This window comes from Hyperolius riggenbachi, chromosome 4 (assembly GCF_040937935.1).
Source record: "Hyperolius riggenbachi isolate aHypRig1 chromosome 4, aHypRig1.pri, whole genome shotgun sequence".
NCBI classification, from domain to species: domain Eukaryota; kingdom Metazoa; phylum Chordata; class Amphibia; order Anura; family Hyperoliidae; genus Hyperolius; species Hyperolius riggenbachi.
In genome coordinates, this window is record NC_090649.1 from 65,497,050 (window position 1) to 65,520,088 (window position 23,039).

The 23,039-nt window shown below is 43.6% G+C and overlaps 1 protein-coding gene across 1 annotated transcript in view; it reads left to right on the forward strand.

Annotated features, from left to right (window-relative positions):
• The first annotated feature begins 13,767 nt into the window (after positions 1 to 13,767).
• LOC137571260 (cytochrome P450 2K6-like) overlaps positions 13,768 to 23,039 on the forward strand; it is a 42,907-nt gene continuing 33,635 nt past the window's right edge. The window contains exon 1 of the mRNA XM_068280137.1: positions 13,768 to 13,953. Coding sequence (XP_068136238.1) covers positions 13,771 to 13,953 — 183 coding nt within the window. The 5' untranslated portion in view covers positions 13,768 to 13,770. The remainder of the gene's footprint in view (positions 13,954 to 23,039) is intronic.

Below are 23,039 nucleotides of genomic sequence, written 5' to 3' on the forward strand. Positions count from 1 at the left end.
CCAATAGAAGCTTCCCTCATTGTCCAGACCTGCAGAAAATTGCTGACAAATGATCTAATCACAACAGGGAAGTACGGCTGTGCCTGTGCAGTAAAGCCGGAGCCGCTTGTGCATAGAGTAAACCAGAGCTGCTCCCTGCTACTGCAAGGAGACAACCAAGAGCCCAATATAGTGGAGTAGGTTAATATTCCAGGAAAATAAAGAGTAGCCAAGTGGAAGAATACTCACAAACCGGGGTTACCCCAAAGGCAACCACTGAGAAGGCATTTGGAGAGAACAAAACTGACTCCACTTGGGTTAAGAAGATGATCTCAGTAGTAACTGAGGGGTAACACCCTTCCACCAAGGGTGGGAAATCACCAGCAAAAATCGATATACCAAAGGCACCAACAAGGATAAATTACATTGAAAATGGGTTAAAAAGTAGCTAGTGGAGGACTTATCTCCCGGTAGCCTCCCTGGCGTTCAATTTCCCCAGGATTTCTGTGCAAAAAGTGGTTCAATTAATTTTCATAACCTTTTTTCCTGTAACTTACCAAAATGTGTCAAGCAAAGGTCTAGTATGCATTGTGAGTATAATGAAAGCTTAAAAAACAAAATAAAATCAAAACTAAATTAAAAACATTTCTCCCCAAAATCTACCGATGATGGCCAGATTTGATCAAGAGACAGATCTCTGTCTAATCGATTCTGATTAGAGAGAGATCTGTCGCTGTCCATACACCGCAGGGCAATTCCTGTTCAATTTCAGATTGAAATCCCTCAGTATTTGGTTGCGTGCTCTGCAGCCCCCCCGTATAAAAATGTACCCCACCGTGTGTACACTGCTCAGTGCCTGTCCGTCTTCGGAATTCCCTGCAGGTTATTGTATTGAATTTAATAAGAAAATAAAATAGTTTGCCGATAGATGTGGATGACACTGCATGACCCTGGCATTATCAATTCTGATCGCTGGGGAACATGTCACTATAAGAGGTAATAGGCGAGGGATCAACATGCCAATTGCACATTAGCCCCCTAGTATAGATCAGGCAAGTATGTGTCCCCAGTATAGTTTATGCAGGCATGTGTCCCCAGTTTAGGCAGTATTGTCCCCAGTTTAGGCAGTATTGTCACTATTTTATGCAGGTATTTGTCCCCAGTCTAGTTTAGGCTGGTATTGGTGCAGGAAAGAATGGCTCATCATCAGCACCACCATGTATAACAATATTTATTAGGTCAACAAAATCGAACATACATAAAACCACTTAAAATCCCGATTAACCATATCCGTCCCAATATATATTTTGTAGAACTTAATAGCAAGTAAGGACCACAATATAATTATGTACTTGGATAGTTTTAATATTGAACCCCCCTAGCACTGAACCTGAGTACAAGAAAGTGCTTATCTCACTAATATTATAAATGCGAAAGTTTGGATGCTTGGACGTTTAAATGTTTGTTACTCAATCACGCAACAATGGCTGAACGGAAAAAGCCAATCAAAATTCACCTATTAAACTGGAATATTTAATTGCTTCCATTCTTGCAATGTTAATGACACAAGCCTCAAACCTGGTACAGTTGGTCATTGGCTCACTGGGGTTCAAATTTAGAAAAAGGGGTGTGGCCACATCCAATCATATATGTTTCATTTCAATGCAAATTATTGAAGCCAAAGACTGCAAAGCTCACAAACCAGGTCATTGAGCAATTGAGTAACTGTGTGTTAGGGATAGAAAAAGTGGGTGGAACCAATACCAGCCAAAAACATACCGGGCCATCAGCTAGAATTATAATAATAATCCTAATTTTGTATAGGGCTTTTCTCCTGTTGGACCCAAAGCACTCAAGAGCTGCAGCCACTAAGGGAACACTCAAGGGCCCACCCTGCAGTGTTAGGAAGTCTTGCTCAAGGACTTCTTACTGAACAGGTACTGACCTGACCATAGCCAAGATGCAAACCCTGGTCTGCCATGTCAAAGGTAGAGCTTTAACCAGGACACTATCAAGCAATTAGTGCTATATAACATACAGTATACAGTAACTGTAGTATTATCCATTGAATCCAAAAATTAAAATAGTAAATAAAGTACATTTGAAACATTGAAACTACATCAACAGATGATATCTAGCTCTTGAGGAGGCGGGATGGCACTGAGCCATTACAGAACAAACTTTCATCTCACACACGGAGAGTATAGAAACAGCTGTTACAGCTGAGCTGAACAGAGAAGGGCTCAGCAGATGCCCGCCTCTCCTGGGAGGAGGGCGGGCGGGTCTACATGAAAAGGGCGCCGGTAAAAAAGGGCGCCTGGTGGAGCCCATATATACCAACTTCGGCTACAAAAAAGGCGCCTGGTGTAGCCCATATAAACTTCGGCTACAAAAAAGACGCTTGGTGTAGCCCATATAAAAACTTCGGCTAGAAAAAAAAACTCCGGGATGTGTTTATTACTATTCCCCCTCCAGGCCGCCATAGATAATGGGGAATTAAATAATTCGGCTTACAGCGCTTGTAGCCCATATAAAAACTTCGGCTACAAAAATGCTTCGGGATGTGTTAATTACTATTCCCCCTCCAGGCCGCCATGGATAGTGGGGGAATGAAATAATTCGGCTTCCAGCACTTGTAGCCCATATAAAAACGTAGGCTAGAAAAAAAGGCAATAATATGGGCTACAAAGGGGCACCTTACTGTAGCCGAAAACCTTGTAGCCGGAAAAAATACAGGCTACAAAGGGGAGCCTGCTTGTAGCCGAAAAAAATATGGGCTACAAAGGGGAGCCCGCTTGTAGCCTATATCAAAACTCGGGCGCCCTTTTCTACACCTTGTAGCCCATTATTCCAGAAATAACATTGATGTTTATGGCGGCGCCCTTTTCATATAGGCAGCTCGGGCGCCCTTTTCAACCGATCCCGGGCGGGCATCTGGGGATCCCCTTCTTAAAGGGGACTCCCAGATGCCACCATGAACCCCCCAGGGAGTCGGTGACCCTCACCTCCTCCTGGGGCACCAGAGATGGGGAAGAGCCTCTTGTCAATGGATTGGACAAGGGCTCCGGAGGAGGGGAAGGCTCAGGGTGCCAAGTCCCACTCGGCCAAGGCTCTGCATTTTGGCTATCCCAGCCGGCATGGGGGAGAAGAGGTTAAAGAGCCTTGGGAGGGGGGACCCCACGTCATTTTTTTAAATTTCCCACCCTCTAAACATTAAAAAAAAGTTTTTAAAAAAAAGGAAAAGTTGCCAGGGATCTTCATACAGCCATACTGCGGCTTTATAGCGATCCCTGGCCAAAGCGTTGCGGCTCCGGAGGGGTTTCCAGTGGTCCGTACGTCACTGCGTATGGACCCCCTGGAAACCCGTCATGAAATTCATTGCTCTTTCTTTTGAATGATGTATGTAAATTTACACTACCGTTAGGTTTGCTTCATTATCTGTCATTTACCGCATTTCAATGTATACTTTTTCCATTGAAACTTTAAAATTGATTTTCTCAAAAAATTATGAGGTCTTTTTGAATTTTTTATCCTCTTGTTTCCACTGTTCTTCTTAACATATCTAGCATGTAAGGGGGCTTTGCTTACTATAAACCACTAAAGTCGGGGGGGGGGGGGTAATCACAAATACTGACTCGTGATTCGTGATTACATGCGGTTATTCGACTCAAAAACGCACTCAAGTCACGAGTCAATTCGTAAGTGGACAGAGTCAAATTTGTGATCATTCAAATACGTGATTGGGGGTATCCGAGCACCTCTGCTCAGAACTCAGTGTCCTGTGCCCAGTGTGCTATCTCTTTGCACATTAGTTTGCACCATATGCACCCCTATGCTCAGGGCCGGATTTGTACTCTTTACCGCCCAAGGCCACTGTCACCAGCCGCCCCCCTTCGATATAGGTAGTCAGGTGACCCCTCCCCCTTTGCCTCTAGTGTAGCTTGATGACCCCTCCCCCTCAAGTATAGGTAGCTAGATGACTCCCTTAATCCCTCCCTTTCTCAATCTCCCCTTTGAGCATAGGTAGCCAGCTCGCCTCCACACCGCAGTAGCCATTAACCTCTCCACTCGTCTCCATTGCAGAAGCTTCCACTTCCCCTCTGTCTTCATCAGCCGCTGCCGCATATCTGTCCCTCCAACCTGCATCTCTCACTTGTGACTTGCCAGCATGTTACCAGCGAGTCAGAGGGGAAGAGGAAGCTTCAACGTTGGAAATGTGAGCGACTGGTGGCTGCTATTCCACATCCTCCGCTTGTAGCTCTGCAATACTGCCCAAGTCCATAGCCACCAGGCCACAATGCCAACATGCAGAGAGAGCAGGGCAGCCGCTGCACAGGCAACTGGCAGCAGAGTACTGCGATCAGGTTCTCGCCTGATCTCCCTGCATTGCAGCATTTGCAAGCTTGCAAATTCTGCACCAGTTTAGCCTGCTGCTTTGGTGCTCTTGCTCCTGTGGTGCCCTAGGCCATGGCCTAGGAGGCCTTGGCCTAAATCCGGCCCTGTCTATGCTGTGCCATTATATTCAGCACTAGTTGTTGCATTTTATATTTCTTGAGATTTATAGATTTGTTGATGTCCTTTAAATGTTTTATATGCACTTTATGCACTATTTTTGCATTCGATAGATGATTTTAACAGATTAGGTAGATTGAAGCAGATCTGTCGTGCTAGACCATTTGGTCTCGTTTTTTCCATTGTTGGCTGCACCACACCTGGCGGCAAAACAAGGACTTTATTAAAAAACGTTTTAAGTATTGCATAACGCATCCTGTTGCTTGTGGTGCAGATTAAATAGAACGTGATACGGCTTATAAATTCAGATGCATAAAGGAAGAGTCACCCAGAGCTGAGTTAATATCCGGAGTCGCTGCAGGAAGAAGTGTGTCTCCCCTGTAGTGTTAAGGTAAGAAAGTTACGTTGCTATTAGCAGGTGAATCACACCCTGACTTCTTTGTTAACATTTAATAGTTGCCAAAGAGAAAGCATAAATGACTCACAAATACCAACAGCAGCATACTGTAATGTACTGTAAACAGTACATTTTATCCATAGTGTAAATATAGCAATTAATGTGTTCTGCTGTCCTTCATTACAGTGAAGAGGAATAAAATATAAGTTTACTCAGCTACATGACAAAAAAAGCATAATTCATTTTCAGTAATGTATGACAGTTAAGGTGGTCTGAAACTATGACATAGGGCCATATGCAATTCAATTTTTCACCTGAGTTTTCACCTAGATGATAATTTTTCATCTTCTATTTAAAATAACTTTCCAGTACTTTTCAACTAAAAAAGTACCAAAAAGTAGGTCAAAAAGTACTATCAATATTATTTTGAGCATTTTCTTGCTTGCTGGTGGCTTAAAAGGCATTTTATTGACAAGTTTAAAATTATCACATAGGAGAAAACTCAGGTGAAAAAGTGAATTGCATATGGGCCATTGCATCCCAAAAAATGTTTTTGCCTACTTTTTATTACCCATACAGTTATTTGCTTTTGTGCACACGTAGGGCAGCAGGGTGGTGTAGTGGTTAGCGCTCTCGCCTTTTTGTATGCTCCCCCCGTGTCTGTGTGGGTTTCCTGCGGGCACTCCGGTTTCCTCCCACATCCCAAAAACATACAGATAAGTTAATTGGCTTCTGCCTAAATTGACCCTAACTTATGATACATACACTACACATGATACATACAGAGGGATTAGAATGAGAGCCCGTCTGAGGGTCAGTTAAGTGACAAGACAAAATACTCTGTACAGCGCTGAGTAAGATGTCAGCTCTATATAAGTATTAATTAATAACAATAAAGTAATACTGTCTGTTTACAAATTAGAAGTTTCCAAAGTATTGTTTATCTGCTCTGAAAGCTGCCATTGCATTTTATTTAAGCTGCTTCTTATTATATATTACAATCTTCTTGTGAGCTCTTCTGAACAGCTGTGTGCATTCTTGAAGCAGAGAGAGCTTGTATTCAGTTGTTACACACAATGTAACAACTGAGTCATGTAAACAAAAGATAATGTTATCTCCTCTCTGGATGCAGATCATAAGCTGAAGGGGCTTTCCACTGCAAGACAAAGTGCTGTTTTTAACTTTTTAAATGCTGTACTGCTACGATTTTTTTTTCTAGGAGGTTTAAGGCTGTAAGGAATCTTTTAGAGCAAAGAAGAAATGCTGAGTTTCAGACCACTTTAAATTCTGAAATAACAACAACAAAAAAAGTTGCAGAATCAGTATCAGGATAAGCTTGCATGCACATACACACTGTACACACATAGCACACAGACACAAACACGCAAGCACACACGCGCGCATGCACATACACAACCTGCTGTTACTGCAGACTCTGTGCTATACTTGTAATATGAATTGGGTAGATGTAAACTTATTGAAGCGGCCCCAAAGCAGGTAAAAAGGACATGAGGCCTGGCCATTTTTTTGAGGGCACCACTATAAGCTGCTATGTGAGTAATGGCTGTAGTGGCACCTAGTGTGTAATTTTGGCACCGGCGGTTTGCCTATAATATAGGAAAATATCAGCTATCAGTGAAGTGTCTGGGTAGCAGAAATAGGTGCTCAGTTATAATATAGCCGAGCGGGTTATTTAGGTGCAGGGTTTTAATATAGTCACCATGATATTTAGCGGTGCTGAGTTATAGAGTTAATGTTTGGAATATACATGGAGTTGGTTAGTCTTAGGAGTAGGTAAGGGGTTTTAGTGTAAGGCATATGTAGGGGGAGATTAGTGATAAGAGTAGGTGAGGAGGGGGAAATTAGTGCTAGGTGTATATAGGGGATGGTTCGTGTGAGAATAGAGTTGCAGAGAGGGATAGTAGAATTTCGGTATAATTACCAATATTCTACTATCGGGTATCAGGGATAGTACTATCGGGTATCAGGGATAGTACTATCGGATACCAGGGAAGAGTATTGGTAAGAGTATTAGTAAAATACTATCAGCACTGTGACGTAGCAGAGGTAGGGACCGCATCAGGATCTTTGGACCAGAGGTCCCCAACAGCTTGAATGATACAGGCCATTTGCACCCCCCATTCTTTCCCATAGTGACATTTTTAACCCTTTACCCTTTAGTCAGGTGGGACAGTACAGCTAATCAGACCTGATCACCAACTGGGCCACCCTTCACCCATAAGGCATGATCCAAGCAGGCATTTTCAATCTTCATTTGTCAGTGTAAGGAGAGGAGCTGCTGCTGCAGATAGAGTAGGCTGTATTGTGAAATTGTGCTGTGTTGCTGCTTCCTAGGTGCTCTGCTACTTGCAGTTTACCAGCTAACCTCCAAATAACACTTTAGAAGACTTTAGAAGACTCTTCCTGACTAAAGAAGTCCTTTTGAAGACTGACAGTGACATTGACCCTGCTGTACTTGTTATATGTTGTCACTTTTTTTGTGGTGTGTTGTAGTAGCACAACACCCCCATATACAGTGTAGTATGTGGCTGGGTCACTGTTATAGGCCACTGTCACTGAGCAAAAGTAATTTATTGTCTGACATTTTTGAAATGCCACATGCTGTGTTACCCCCACACAGTGTTGCAGCACCAATCCTGTGACCGACCCGATCAGTGTTATCGCTGATATCAGTGTGCTCCCTCAATAAAAAAAAAAATGTGACAGATATTTTTTGACAAGAAGTTTAGAATCAGGATGATACCATTTATTGGCTAGCTTAAAAGAATGCGAGTAAGCAAGCATGCTCAACTCTGAATTCGGCAGATACCCGGATAGTTCTATCCGGATATCTCCTAGTAAAGCTGTGCGGGGGGTGGGCGGGGGGGTCAATCTTACCTAAATGACGTATTCTTGCTCCGTCCCTCGGCACCTCCCACGATGCGGTCCACACGCCGGTCACGTGACTCCAAACACTTCCTCCTTCCGGGTTGAAGGAGGAAGGGCCATATTCTATTGCTGAACTCGCCAGCGCTAAGCACTGGCGAGTTCTTAACTTAGGCGATGGGGGCATCGCCTAATCTAATTAAACTTTAGACCCCCCCAGGCGGAAAAGAACTTGCTTGGGCGATATAATCGCCCAGTGAGTTCTTACCATGGAATCCAATTACCCTTATCATGTCTCCGGGAAGCGATGCTTCCCGGCAGACATGAGCGTCAGCTTAGACCTGCAAAAAGCAGGTCTAAACTAGCTAACGCACGTCGTCGCCGCAGCATCCGGGGGTCTCCTTTAATAAGGAGACCCCAGAGTTCTCCGCTGGGTCGCCACACAGTTTAGAAGCCCCCGCACAGCTCTGCAAAGGCTCCCCTGTCATATGTACCGCCGCCGATCACCCGCCGCCTCTCGCCGCAAAATCCAACACGAAATTACAGTGTATCTAACACTGTAATTACTGTCTGCATAGAAGGAGCCCGGGCAAAGCATCTTTGAATCTGCAGCCGGGCTCCCCATTGGTCCACTGTCTGAGCCAGCGCCGGGAAGAGCCGCCCGAAGTTCAATTGTTGGTTATGGTTTCTCTTTACGTAAGCATAGTCTTCCTTGTTTGGGAGTGTCTATGTTAATGTTGTCTGGCCCAAGGTTGTTGTAATCCTATACTTATAAATGGTGTAAGTGTTGCTCTGGTAAGATTGGTTGTATGGTATAACACCAGAGCGGTTTGCAAGCAATGCCAGCCGTGTTACAGAGTTGTGTTACTGTAGGTATATTATTCAGTGATTCAGCAACGTTTGGACAACTGTTTACTGCTATTTTTGTCTATGGGAATTATACTCTTCAGCTCCTCCTCCTTTCCAACTGATTTTTATTGAGTTGAGTTGAATCATTAAAAGCAATGCAAACACAAAGTTTTACATACATGCCAATTATGATAGCAAGATACTTATTGATTTGAGGGAAAAACAAATGTGCTAATAAATGCACTGATAAATATTTACAAGTAGGTCTGCACTTTAGATACTACTCATCATAAATGCAAAATGCGGGTTCTTTGTTAGTCAAAGTCTAGGTACAATGAGTCACTGCACGCTTTGATGGCCACTTCCAATTTTAAAATATATCACTCCTAACTCAACTTACGATATAGTTTAAAATTAGAAGTGGCCATCTAAGGGTTATGCAGTGACTCATCCTAGACCTTGGCCCCTCCTCCTTTCTTGCAGCTTGTGTCTCCATAAAACCGGTGGAACTGGCTTGGAAATTAATCCGATTAACAGGCGAGAAAAATATTGTAAATAATGAATTTCAAAAACAATTTTAAGCTTATGCTACAGTTCTGAGTACAGTGCAAACACAGAGAGAGAGAGAGAGAGAGAGAGAGAGAGAGAGAGAGAGAGAGAGAGAGAGAGAGAGAAGGAGAGAGAGAGAGAGAGAGAGAGAGAGAGGGAGAGAAGGAGAGAGAGAGAGAAAGAGAGAGAAAGCGGTTACAGGTGAAACTCGAAAAATTTGAATATCAATCAAAAGTCTATTTATTTCAGTAATTCAACTTAAAAGGTGAAACTCATATATGAAATAGGAACCCTTTGCAGGTGTTTTGGATGAATTAGCTGATTAGAGTCTGACATTTTTAGCCTAGAATACTGAACCTTTTCACAATATTCTAATAGTCTGAGATTTTGATTTTTGGATTCTTGTAAGATGTAAGCCCTAATCATCAGAATTATAACAAATAAAGGCTTGAGATATCTTAATTTGCATGTAAAGAGACTGTTTCATATATTAGTTTCACCTTTTAAGTTGAATTACTGAAATAAATTGCGTTTTGCAAGATATTCTTCAGGTTAATTTTTCAAGTTTTACGTGTGTGTGTTTATGTTATGTGTGTGTATCTGTGTGTATGTGGTTCTGTGTGCGTGTGTTTATGGGGTGTGTGTTTTCATGTTATGTGTGTGTGCATGTGTGTGTGTTATGTGTGTGTGCATGTGTTTATGTTATGTGTGTGTTTGTGTGTTTATGTTATGTGTGTTCATGTTATGTATGTGTGTGTGCGCATGTTTTTTTTGTTTTTTTGTTATGTGTGTGTGCCTGTATTAAATAGTAGTCAGTTGTATAGTGTGTACATGTATGCCGTTGATCTCTCATAGAATAATATAAGTAAAGTAAAGCATATAGGGAATGAAATAAAGTATTGCTCAATCTATAAACATATTTTAAACGGGCCTGGCAACATTTATTGGCATCCCTAGGAAAGAAACAGGTATAACCAGATTAGAGTCATATGTCAAATTAGCTGTTTCTTTAATTAGTGCTATAAGAAACCTATCTGTGGTTAAATCTGTGGTTGTGCAATCAGTCATTCAGCTTATTAAAGCGGAATATAACCCAGAATGTCTTCTTTGCTCTAAAAGATTATTTACAGCATGCAATATACTAACACAATGTTTTTTTTTTAGTAAAACAGCATTCAAAGGGTTACATCACAGGGCTGACCCTTTCTTCTGCAGGGAGAACCCGCATCCGAACTGCTGGAAAGCTTATCTTGTGTACACATTCTTTACTTGATACATTTATGTAAACATTCTCTGGCTGTGCAGGACTTCAGCTGATGAGTCCTGGGGTGAAACACAGGTCAGAAATCACTGGTGGCAGCATTCACAACAGAATGACAACAGTTATAAATAAAATGCACCAGCAGCTTTAAAAATAAATTAACTGAACTTTGGGAAGTTATAATGTCTAAATGAATAATAATACGTGTGCACAAAAGCAAACATGATAATTGTATGGGTTATAAAAAGTAGGAAAACACATTTTTGTTGAAAATTTTGTCAGAGTTTTAAACCGCTTTAAACTAGAGAAAAGCATTGCATCTGCTGCTCATTATCACCTTGGGCCTGATTCACAAAGCGGTGCAAACTTTTAGCATGCTGGTGAAATGCCCCTTATCACGCCTAAACTCAGTTTAGGCATGATGGGCTTGATTCACAAAGCGGTGATAACCCAGTTAAAGACTTTAGGCGTGATAACCATTTTATCATGCCTAAACTCAGTTTAGGCATGATAAGTTTAGGCATGATAAGTTTAGGCGTGATAAGTTTAGATAAGTTTAGATCACAAAGTCCCGCGCGCAAAGCAGCGCCATTAAACTCTATGCAACATTTCGCGCACCAAACTTTGCTAGCACAAAACTTTTGATCAGCTGTGCACTGTGGTGCTAACCCAGTTGGTGCTATAGTTATCATGCCTAAACTTATCATGCCTAAACTTATCACGCCTAAACTTATCATACCTAAACTTATCATGCCTAAACTTATCATGCCTAAACTGAGTTTAGGCGGGATAAGGGGCATTTCACCAGCGTGCTAACAGTTTGCACCGCTTTGTGAATCAGGCCCGATAAGTTTAGGCATGATAAGTTTAGGCATGATAAGTTTAGGCGTGGTAAGTTTAGGCGTGATAAGTTTAGGCATGATAAGTTTAGGCATGATAAGTTTAGGCATGATAACTATAGCACCAACTGGGTTAGCACCGCAGTGCACAGCTGATCAAAAGTTTTGCGCTAGCAAAGTCTGGTGCGCGAAACGTCGCATAGAGTTTAATGGCGCGGCTTTGCGCGCGGGACTTTGCGATCTAAACTTATCTAAACTTATCACGCCTAAACTTATCACGCCTACATTTATCATGCCTAAACTTATCATGCCTAAACTATTATCATGCCTAAACTGAGTTTAGGCGTGATAAGGGGCTTTTCACCAGCGTGGTGCAATGGTTATCACACCTAAAGTCTTTTAGGTGTGATAACTAGGTTATCACCGCTTTGTGAATCGAGCCCCTTGTGTGGAGCTTCCATGGACGCATGGATTGCCTCACTGCCTGTACACTTTACAGCTTGGATGGGATTCCTTTACCTTGACAAAAGAGGATTACCTCTGTAACAACAATGTCGGGAAGGACTGTTGATGGATCCTTAAACCTTTGTAGGCTGTAATGTGATTTACACTGGGTTTTTGCTTCTGCAAAGGGGAACATGTCTTGTGTGGGGGTACGATCTTCATCCCTTGGGGCATTACATACCCAGTACAGAAGGTCCCCTACTAGGGATGCTCATTCAGATTCTGCGTACTTGACATTTTCACATTTACAATTGGAAATCTGCATTTCCGATCGTAATTTGGAAAATGGAAAACACTCGGAATTCAACATACACTCGATTTACCACAACTCAGTAATATTAGCACCAAACACAGAACTCGGAAGCATTGGACCAATCAGAGGATGCAGAATTTTTCTGTGAAATGTTAATTTTAGACTTATTACAAGACAGATTTTCAATTTTTCTGGTTTCATTTTTTTTTCTGATTTCCGTTTTTCCATTTACTTATTTATTTATTTATTTTCATTTTTGCATTCTCTGATGCAATAATGACTAATAAAATAAACAGAGGAACACCAAGAGCCCCAATAGTGTAGTATGTATTGACAAAGGGGATAATGACAAAGAGTAATAGTTGTTATACTCACAAGCATGGGTCACCAATAGGCAACCACTGTAAAGGCAGGTGGGGAGATTATCCTGACCTCACTCAGGAATAAGAAGTCGCTCTCTGTACATAGTAGAAAAGGGTCGCAACCCTCCACCCAGGCTGGATACAATATTATATTATTATATAGGAGAGAACAGAGGCGCCAAAAGGATAAAAGGGGGTTTTAAATGAGCTTAAAAGGCAAAAATTTGGTAATTAGAGGAGGCAGTGGTGGACTTACCTCCTCCAAGCAGACACAACACGACTGTACATCCAGTCTATTTATTAACGAACTCCAGATAAAACAAAGCTAAGGCTTTGTTTTATCTGGAGTTCGTTAATAAATAGACTGAATGTACAGTCGTGTTGTGTCTGCTTGGAGGAGGTAAGTCCACCACTGCCTCCTCTAATTACCAAATTTTTGCCTTTTAAGCTCATTTAAAAACCTTTTTATCCTTTTGGCGCCTCTGTTCTCTCCTATATAACGACTAATAAAATACTCCTCAAAAATCAGAAATCAGAAAATATGAAAAATGGAAAATCGGAAATCGGACAAATGGAAAATCAGAAATCAGAATTTCCACAGAATCAGAAATGGGCATTTCCCACCATCCCTATCCCCTACTTACAAACAGGTTCTGTTTTGGAAGATTGTTTGTAAGTGGAATTTGCTGGTAAGTTGAGCCCTGTGTTAAACATGGATAACTGTTTTACCTTCAAACAACTCTGGATTTGGACTTATATGCCAGCATTTACAAAGCATTACCACATGAAATAATTCATAAAACAGTTCACATATAGTGAAATATCAATTCACTAAGGCTGTTATCGCATGGCAAGCTGAAATTACCGAGCAGTGAGGTAAATTACCGACTTGTGCGGTAAAGACCTCAACACATGTCAGTAAAATGTAAATTCACAAAGATTAGAAGATGCGATAAAGCTCAGTAATATGTTTCCTAATTACCGGCAGCTTTGATGTGGCAAAAACCAGCTTCCGCGTGACTTCAAGGTAGATGTTCCATGTTATCCCATGACTGACAGAAGCAGAGAGCCAATAGGAACAGCCTCTATCTCCTGCTACTCCCTCTGATAGGCTGTGACATTTTCTCCATAGCAGAGCCGGGACAAGGTCCTCCAGCATCCAATATTGAGATACTAAAGTGCGCCCCTCCATCCCTCCCACCCCAGCTGTTACACACTGTAGCTTTTGCTACTAGACTAAGAGGCGCTCCAGGACCCCCAACCCGCCAACACCTTAATTTCTAGATATCTGGCTTACAGTCACTGCCATGCCATGCCATGCTGAAACTAACCCACATGTTTTTTTTATTAATTTGTCTTGTTCAGGATTTGCTGGCAAAATGAATATTAATGATTCAATGATGTTGCTTCTATCCATCGCTCTAAGCCTATTTCTGGCCATAGTCTTTTACGGACAGAAGAGAAAAATACCTCACAACTTTCCTCCTGGTCCCACACCATTACCACTCGTTGGAAATATGCACATCCTGGATATGAAGAAACCTTATAAAACATTTCTTGAGGTAATACTAGAAGCCTCATTCAGACCTCAATCAATGGCTTGTTGAAGGTTGTGGATACTGTTAGCAAATAGCAAAACTAAGCAGATTGTCTAGTGGAGTATATTTTGTAACTTAATTCCAGGCAGGAAGTAGGGACAATACCTATAATAGAGTGTAGATGAACATGCAGGACAGCTTGAGTACTATTAACTTAAAGGCAGGGGTCTAGTCCTGGAAAAAGAAGTGAGTGGACTCACCCTAAAAACCTCTGTGCCGCGCGTAGCGCGGCGTGCCCAAAATGGGCGTGGTTAAGCATAGCGTGGGCGTGGCCATGGGTGGGGCCAAATATACATGGCCTTAGCAGTGGTATAAAAGGTCTGCCAGGGGAAGTTTGAACTCTGTCGTAGAGTATCCCCAAAAAGTAGATGTAATCTGACAGCATTTCACCAAAAATACACAATCTGGCAGAGGTTCCTCCAATATACAGATAATATAGCAGTGGTTCCCCCAAAATAGACAATCTGGTAGCAGCAGTTCTCCCTACATACACATAATCTGGAAGCAGTTTCCCCAAATACGTGTAACCTGGTAGTGGATCACCCAAAATACATGTAACACCCAAAATACATGTAATCTGGCAGTAGTGATCCCCAACATACACAATCTGGCAGCGGTTCCCCAAAATACACGTAATCTGGCATCAGCGGTTCCCCAAAAATATAGATCTGACAGCAGTTCTCCCAAAATAGGTACCCCCAGTATAGCTAGCCAGGTCTATATGTGTCCCCAGTATAAGTAGCCATGTGTATAGTTGTCCCCTGTTAAGCTTGGAGGTGTAATCTCCACAGTCAGCATACAACACATAAGCTGACGTGAAGGAGGTACACACACCAGCACAAGGGATCAGGATATCCCCAGTTTAGTGGAGGAGAGGACTGACTCCAATAGGAGATTGTGGTGCACAGAGCCGGTGCAGATCCGAACAGCCACAAACAACACTTTCGTAATAACGTCTCAGCGCAAAGTAGCGCTGAGCGCATAAACCAGGACTGAGGAGATCAGGACAGGTAGACAGAATGAACGCTTGCTTAACTAGCCACTACTTAGTGACAGCAAGCGTCCACAATAAAACAGACTGGAATGAGGTAGCCAATGCATTTGCAGCAATGGCGTGCCTCACAAAGACAGGACAGGATAGTCAGGAAATAGCAGGATCAAGATAGATGAACGTAACACAGATAAATATACAATAAGTATGATTTCCTAGCGTATTACAATTACAGCTATCAATGAAACTATTTGTAACGTCTGACTAACATATGTATATATCGGCAATGAACCGATATATGACATAAGCAGGAACTCTGACTAAGACTGGAGTAATACAGGGAACAGGACTCAGAAGGATTCGCTATCTCTACGCAGAGATGAACGCAATCCACAAACAGGACCAGGAACAGGATAACTAGCTCAGCGTGCTGGAACGCTGACTAACGGAACATAGGATATAAACAGTTCGTGTACGTATATATCAGCGACACTGATGTATCAACGTAACACGAATACAAGGAAAATAATAAACGTGCGAGTATGCGTATATATTGGCGATGAACCAATATATGACACAAGACAAGCAAAGTAACAACTTCTAGAAACAAGAGCAGAACTAGGAGGACTCGCTGACCCCTTCGCAGGAGTCAGCGCAGTCCACACGGACTAGGAACAAGGTGGGGCACGAGCAGAGTAACAGATAGAATCTGAGACTATGGTAGCCCATGAGACATTGCAGGAAGCAGTTCTTTATACTGAGGTCATCCAATGGGAGCAGACCTGCAGATTCCCACACAAGTGAATGGTAATTAATCACAGGCTGATAGCAGGAAAAGACAGACAATGATATGCAGCCTGCAGGAAAGGGACTGCCCCTCCACTGCAGCAGACAATGTCTGTTTACACAAAAGCATATTAAACTGTCATTAACCTCAGAGCGACTGCAGATGGAATCAGCAACCAGTTCAAGTGCAAACCAAACTATGCAAGCAAATGCATGTAATGACATTAGAACTGCTTGGTTTGCAATACCACTGCAGTCAGCAGTAAACGCTGCATAAGCGATCATAACAGTACCCCCTCCCTTAAACGCGGCCTCTGGACGCCTATAAAAACTGACATATTTCTCCTGAACCACCCAAACCAAAAAATCAGAAGTGGGAAATCCAGCAAACTGATCTGACTGAAAATTCATGAAGGTCGGATCAGCCCGACAAAACCAAATTCCCGAATCAGTCTCACCAAAACTAGACCAATTGGAACCAGAACCTACCGAACCATGCCCGTCAGCACTACAAGCCTCAGTGTGACACCCATCAGAACCACGACTTCCAGAAAACAACCCCAAGAAACTCTCTGAGCGATACCCACCGCCTTCCAAGGACCGTCCAAAAACGCCAAAGCCTTTGCAATGCCCACCGGAACTGTCCTTACCAACACAAAACCCACTGTTGAACCAGTCCAAGGTACCAGGACAAGTTTCCTCAGAGATCTCCCAGAACACTTGGAAGCTCCAAAGAGATCCCCACAGGTCAGAACGCCCCTTAGGCTCACATGGAGAACCATCAAGAACCCCTATGGAACCCAGGGCAACTCCAGAGTCAGGGTCACAAGGACAAACATCAAGATCAGGGCTTTTAGGGACCAGAACTATCTCCGGGCATGCAGGCCAACCGGCAACATCAGAACATGTCTCCACTAGGGAAGCACGTGAGCACGCTAACACAGACACATCTGGGCACTCTGGCATACGAAGCACATCTGGGCACACCGGCACAAGAGAAACCTCTGGGCATGTCAAGGAACTGCGAACCTCAAAGTCAGTCAAGACAGGACCGAAACCAGAACTGGGCAAAAAAAATTCATCATGACTAGATTTCACAGTTACTGGATTCTCACTAAAAACTGCAGGATCAGACTTAGATGTCGCTGATTCCAGCAGGGTTATTAACAAATCATGTTCAGGGGCATTTACAAGACAGGGCAAATCTTCTGATGTATGCACTGAACTAGACAAGGTTCCCATAGCTTCTTCTGGACTAGACAGAGACTCATCAAATACACTGGATTGGAGCTCATGAAGGGCTGCAAAACAAGTCAATATTGCAGCAATCCCCACTGAACTAGGCAAAACTGAGAAACTCACTGAACAGGAAGGGGACTCTGGAACTACTGCCACACCGGGCAGAAAACCAGAATTTTCCAGGATACAGGGCTGGGTTTCAAAAACACTCATTAACCCGGACTGAAATTCTGAGATTTCTATTATTTTTTCCAGCGAGTCAGAATTATCCATGTTACAGGGCAAGACTTCTGAAACATTCAGAGGACAGGGCTGGAGTTCCTCGGCTGTTACAACACTGGAGAGGGGCTCAACAACATTGGTTAAATCAGACTGTGTACAGGGCAAGGTATCTAACACACTTGCTGACGAGGACAATATTTCAATGGCTTCTGCTTTGCTGGGCAGAAATTCATCAAGTTTTATTAGAGCAGACTGTAATTCCAAAACAGCTGCTAGACAAGTGAATATTACTGCAACACCAACTGAGGTAAGCAGTGCCTCAGACTCCTCTGCTAGAGGGTTTGAAGTATCCAAAGTACTGGGTGAAGCATAAGACTCTGCGACCACAGCTTCACTGGACAGGATCACTGAACAGTCCATATTGCAGGGCAAAACCATGGAAGCACCTGCTGGACAGCATAATGATTCTGTGACCTGAGTTTCATTGGGAAGATCTACTGCACAATTCATGGTACAGGGCAAATTTACTAGAACACTTTCTGAACAAGGTAATAATTCTACGATTTCAGGTTCACATAGCAGATGCTCTGAGCTATTCATGAAACTAGAGCGAGGTGTAGAGACAGGAAGATCAAGACACAAAGTTTGTGCATCTGAAGCACTATTCAATTGTAAAATTGGAAAATTCAGATGCTGGGGTTCTGAGGTTTCTAGACAGGATTGCTGGGACTCAGAAACTAATGTAGTGCATCTACTGGCATCTGCTGGATCAGACAGAAGTTGAACTTTATTAACACAGGTAATTTCTGCAGAAGTGTTTGCAGAGACAGGCAAGATTTTTCTGGTGTCTGTTTCACTGAACAAAGACTCATGAGTACTGGCTAGGCTGTACTCAGAAGTCAGCAGGACCTCTGGATTCTCTGCTGAGAAATTTGTGCAGGGCAAAGTTAAGAAAGTATCAGTGGCTTCTGTTTTACTGGGAAGTAACACTGAGTTATCCATGGTACAGGGTGGAGTTACAGGAACATTCACAAGACATGGCAGGGACTCAGTAACTGGAGAAGTGGGACAGTCTCCAATTGACAGTGTGTCTTCCCTGGTATCAACTGATTGAATCGCATACAAATCGTCCAAAATCATCTTCCACACATCGATCAATGGAGCCACAAAGTCATACCCACACACACCCGTTTTTATTAGGTTATAGGCAGACTTAATGCATGCATTCAATACTAATTCACTTTTTGCACTGTAAAACTGACAAAATGAACTTGCATCTTTCTTCCATTCATAGACCAGGGGTCCATCTCTCCTTTCTCAAATGGAGGATCCCATGCATATTTAACAGCTGGGCATTCAAGCTGATCATAGTTTGCAAATGTGTTAGTGGCAGAAACATACATTGGGTTATTTAGCAGGTGATTGGCCGATTTCTTATTCCTAAGGATCTCCAATACCTGTAACAAGTGTTGAACTGTAGTGTATGCAAATTTCCCTTGCTGCACGAATAAATTGATCTGTTCAATACTCTGTAATATATCTTCATAATCATATTCAGATAATTAATTTAAACAAGAACTTTTATTTTCCCTGGCTAGCAATGAAAGTTCATTAGTAGTTTCATAGGTCCATTTGACTCCCCTGAATGGTGACTGAATTTCATTATCTGCTACTAGCGGAGTCTCATTACAGATCTGATGCGCAGTCGCCAAGGGCAACGACTCCGCTGATTTTAACGCTTTTCTTTTGGAGCGTTTACGTTTGGCTAGCTTTTCATTGATAGCATATAGACCTAGCCAGGTCTATATGTGTCCCCAGTATAAGTAGCCATGTGTATAGTTGTCCCCTGTTAAGCTTGGAGGTGTAATCTCCACAGTCAGCATACAACACATAAGCTGACGTGAAGGAGGTACACACACCAGCACAAGGGATCAGGATATCCCCAGTTTAGTGGAGGAGAGGACTGACTCCAATAGGAGATTGTGGTGCACAGAGCCGGTGCAGATCCGAACAGCCACAAACAACACTTTCGTAATAACGTCTCAGCGCAAAGTAGCGCTGAGCGCATAAACCAGGACTGAGGAGATAAGGACAGGTAGACAGAATGAACGCTTGCTTAACTAGCCACTACTTAGTGACAGCAAGCGTCCACAATAAAACAGACTGGAATGAGGTAGCCAATGCGTTTGCAGCAATGGCGTGCCTCACAAAGACAGGACAGGATAGTCAGGAAATAGCAGGATCAAGATAGATGAACGTAACACAGATAAATATACAATAAGTATGATTTCCTAGCGTATTACAATTACAGCTATCAATGAAACTATTTGTAACGTCTGACTAACATATGTATATATCGGCAATGAACCGATATATGACATAAGCAGGAACTCTGACTAGGACTGGAGTAATACAGGGAACAGGACTCAGAAGGATTCGCTATCTCTACGCAGAGATGAACGCAATCCACAAACAGGACCAGGAACAGGATAACTAGCTCAGCGTGCTGGAACGCTGACTAACGGAACATAGGATATAAACAGTTCGTGTACGTATATATCAGCGACACTGATGTATCAACGTAACACGAATACAAGGAAAATAATAAACGTGCGAGTATGCGTATATATTGGCGATGAACCAATATATGACACAAGACAAGCAAAGTAACAACTTCTAGAAACAAGAGCAGAACTAGGAGGACTCGCTGACCCCTTCGCAGGAGTCAGCGCAGTCCACACGGACTAGGAACAAGGTGGGGCACGAGCAGAGTAACAGGTAGAATCTGAGACTATGGTAGCCCATGAGACATTGCAGGAAGCAGTTCTTTATACTGAGGTCATCCAATGGGAGCAGACCTGCAGATTCCCACACAAGTGAATGGTAATTAATCACAGGCTGATAGCAGGAAAAGACAGACAATGATATGCAGCCTGCAGGAAAGGGACTGCCCCTCCACTGCAGCAGACAATGTCTGTTTACACAAAAGCATATTAAACTGTCATTAACCTCAGAGCGACTGCAGATGGAATCAGCAACCAGTTCAAGTGCAAACCAAACTATGCAAGCAAATGCATGTAATGACATTAGAACTGCTTGGTTTGCAATACCAGTGCAGTCAGCAGTAAACGCTGCAGAAGCGATCATAACACCCCAGAATAGGTGGCCAGATTTAGAGATGTCACCAGAATAGGTAGCCAGGTGTATAGATGTCCTTAGAATAGGTGGTCAGGTGTAAAGATATTCCCAGAATAGGTGGCTAAGTGTATAGATGTCCCCAGAATAGGTAGCCAGGTCTATAGGTGTCCCCAGTATAGCCATGTGTCCCCAGTATATCTAACCAGGTGTTCAGGTGTCCCCAGTATAGCCAGGTGTATAGGTGCCCCCAGTATAGCCAGGTGTATAGGTGTCCCCAGTATAGCCAGGTGTGTAGGTGTTTGCAGTGTAAGTAACCAGGTGTATAGGTGTCCCTAGTATATGTAGCCAGGTGTATATGTGCCCAGGATATGTAGCCAGGGGTATATGTGCCCACTATATGTAGCCAGGTGTATAGTGGCCCCCAGTATATGTAGCCAGGTGTTTAGTGGCCACCAGTATATGTAGCCAGGCGTATAGTGGCCCCCAGTATATGTAGCCAGGTGTATAGTGGCCCCCAGTATATGTAGCCAGGTGTATAGTGGCCCCCAGTATATGTAGCCAGGTGTTTAGTGGCCCTCAGTATATGTAGCCAGGTATTTAGTGGCCCCCAGTATATGTAGCCAGGTGTATAATGGCCCCCAGTATATGTAGCCAGGTGTATAGTGGCCCCCAGTATATGTAGCCAGGTGTATAGTGGCCCCCAGTATATGTAGCCAGGTGTTTAGTGGCCCCCAGTATATGTAGCCAGGTATATAGTGGCCCCCAGTTTATGTAGCCAGGTGTATAGTGGCCCCCAGTATATGTAGCCAGGTGTATAGTGGCCCCCAGTATATGTAGCCAGGTGTATAGTGGCCCCCAGTATATGTAGCCAGGTGTATAGTGGCCCCCAGTATATGTAGCCAGGTGTATAGTGGCCCCCAGTATATGTAGCCAGGTGTTTAGTGGCCCCCAGTATATGTAGCCAGGTATATAGTGGCCCCCAGTATATGTAGCCAGGTATATAGTGGCCCCCAGTATATGTAGCCAGGTATATAGTGGCCCCCAGTATATGTAGCCAGGTGTATAATGGCCCCCAGTATATGTAGCCAGGTGTATAGTGGCCCCCAGTATATGTAGCCAGGTGTATAGTGGCCCCCAGTATATGTAGCCAGGTGTTTAGTGGCCCCCAGTATATGTAGCCAGGTGTTTAGTGGCCCCCAGTTTATGTAGCCAGGTGTATAGTGGCCCCCAGTATATGTAGCCAGGTGTATAGTGGCCCCCAGTATATGTAGCCAGGTGTTTAGTGGCCCCCAGTATATGTAGCCCGGTATATAGTGGCCCCCAGTATATGTAGCCAGGTATATAGTGGCCCCCAGTATATGTAGCCAGTTCTCTCCCCCCCCCCCCCCCCCGTCCCCTCCCCGGCTGGAGGGGAGCAGCGCAGCAGAGAGGAGCATTGTGCGCAGCGTGGGGAAGGGCGGACGTTTCCCCCCCCCCCCATGCCTCACCTTGGGGCTCCTCTCCCTGGCTCTCCCCTCCATAAAGATGCGGCGGCGGTGACTGGCAGCGGCATCGGTGGGCGGGACTTACCTCCTCCAGTGTTCCGGGTGGCCTCTGTGCGTGCAGCTACTCTGGTCTAGTGAAGACCAGAGCAGCGGCACGCACAGCGTCCACCCGGAACACTGGAGGAGGTAAGTCCCGCCCACTGATGCCGCTGCCAGTGCCAGTCACCGCCGCCGCCGCATCTTTATGGAGGGGAGAGCCAGGGAGAGGAGCCCCAAGGTGAGGGATGGGGGGGAAACGTCCGCCCTTCCCCACGCTGTGCACAATGCTCCTCTCTGCTGTGCTGCTCCCCTCCAGGGTACTAGGGGGGACGGTGTCCACTGTCCAAAAAAAGTAAGTGGACGCCGTCCCCCCGCGTTCACGCAGGACTCGACCCCTGCTTAAAGGCCACCTGAACTGAGAGAGATATGGAGGCTGCCATATATATTTCCTTTTGAACCATACCAGGTGCCTGGCAGTCCTGCTCATCTATTTGGCTGCAGTAGTGTCTGAATCACACACCCGAAACAAGGATGCAGATGATCCAGGCAGGCTTTAGTCAGAAACACCTGATCTGCATGCTCGTTCATGGTCTATGGCTAAAAGTATTAAAGGCAGAGGATCAACAGGACAGCCAGGCAATTGGTATTGTTTAAAAGGAAATAAATATGGCAGCCTCCATATGTCTCTTCAAAAATGCTGCAGAATTCTCATTATAAGCCAACTCACCAAAATCATCAAGGTTCCTGTGTTAGAATTGGCCCACCCATACCATATACAGCGCTGCGGAATATGTTGGCGCTATATAAATCTAATAAATAATAATAATAATCTACAAATCTCAATCCAACAGTTATGCATTGAGATTAGTCCCACCATAAGTATGATAATGGGTCTATCTCTTCACCCCATTTCCAACATAAGTCAGAGAATTTGGGATACATTTTTAGGAAAAATCATGGTGTTTTCATAATAGTTCTAGGAGGCATCTTGAGCTTTGTTAGATACTGAGCATATGTGAGAAAATTCAACAACCAGCAGTAGCATATTTCTTGATTTCAAGCCGCATGCTATGCGAAACCATTTGACCTCTTTAGGATTCTAGTGCTGGTCGGCCTCTGTTAAAGTGGAACTAAACTCAGGACTCCATCTC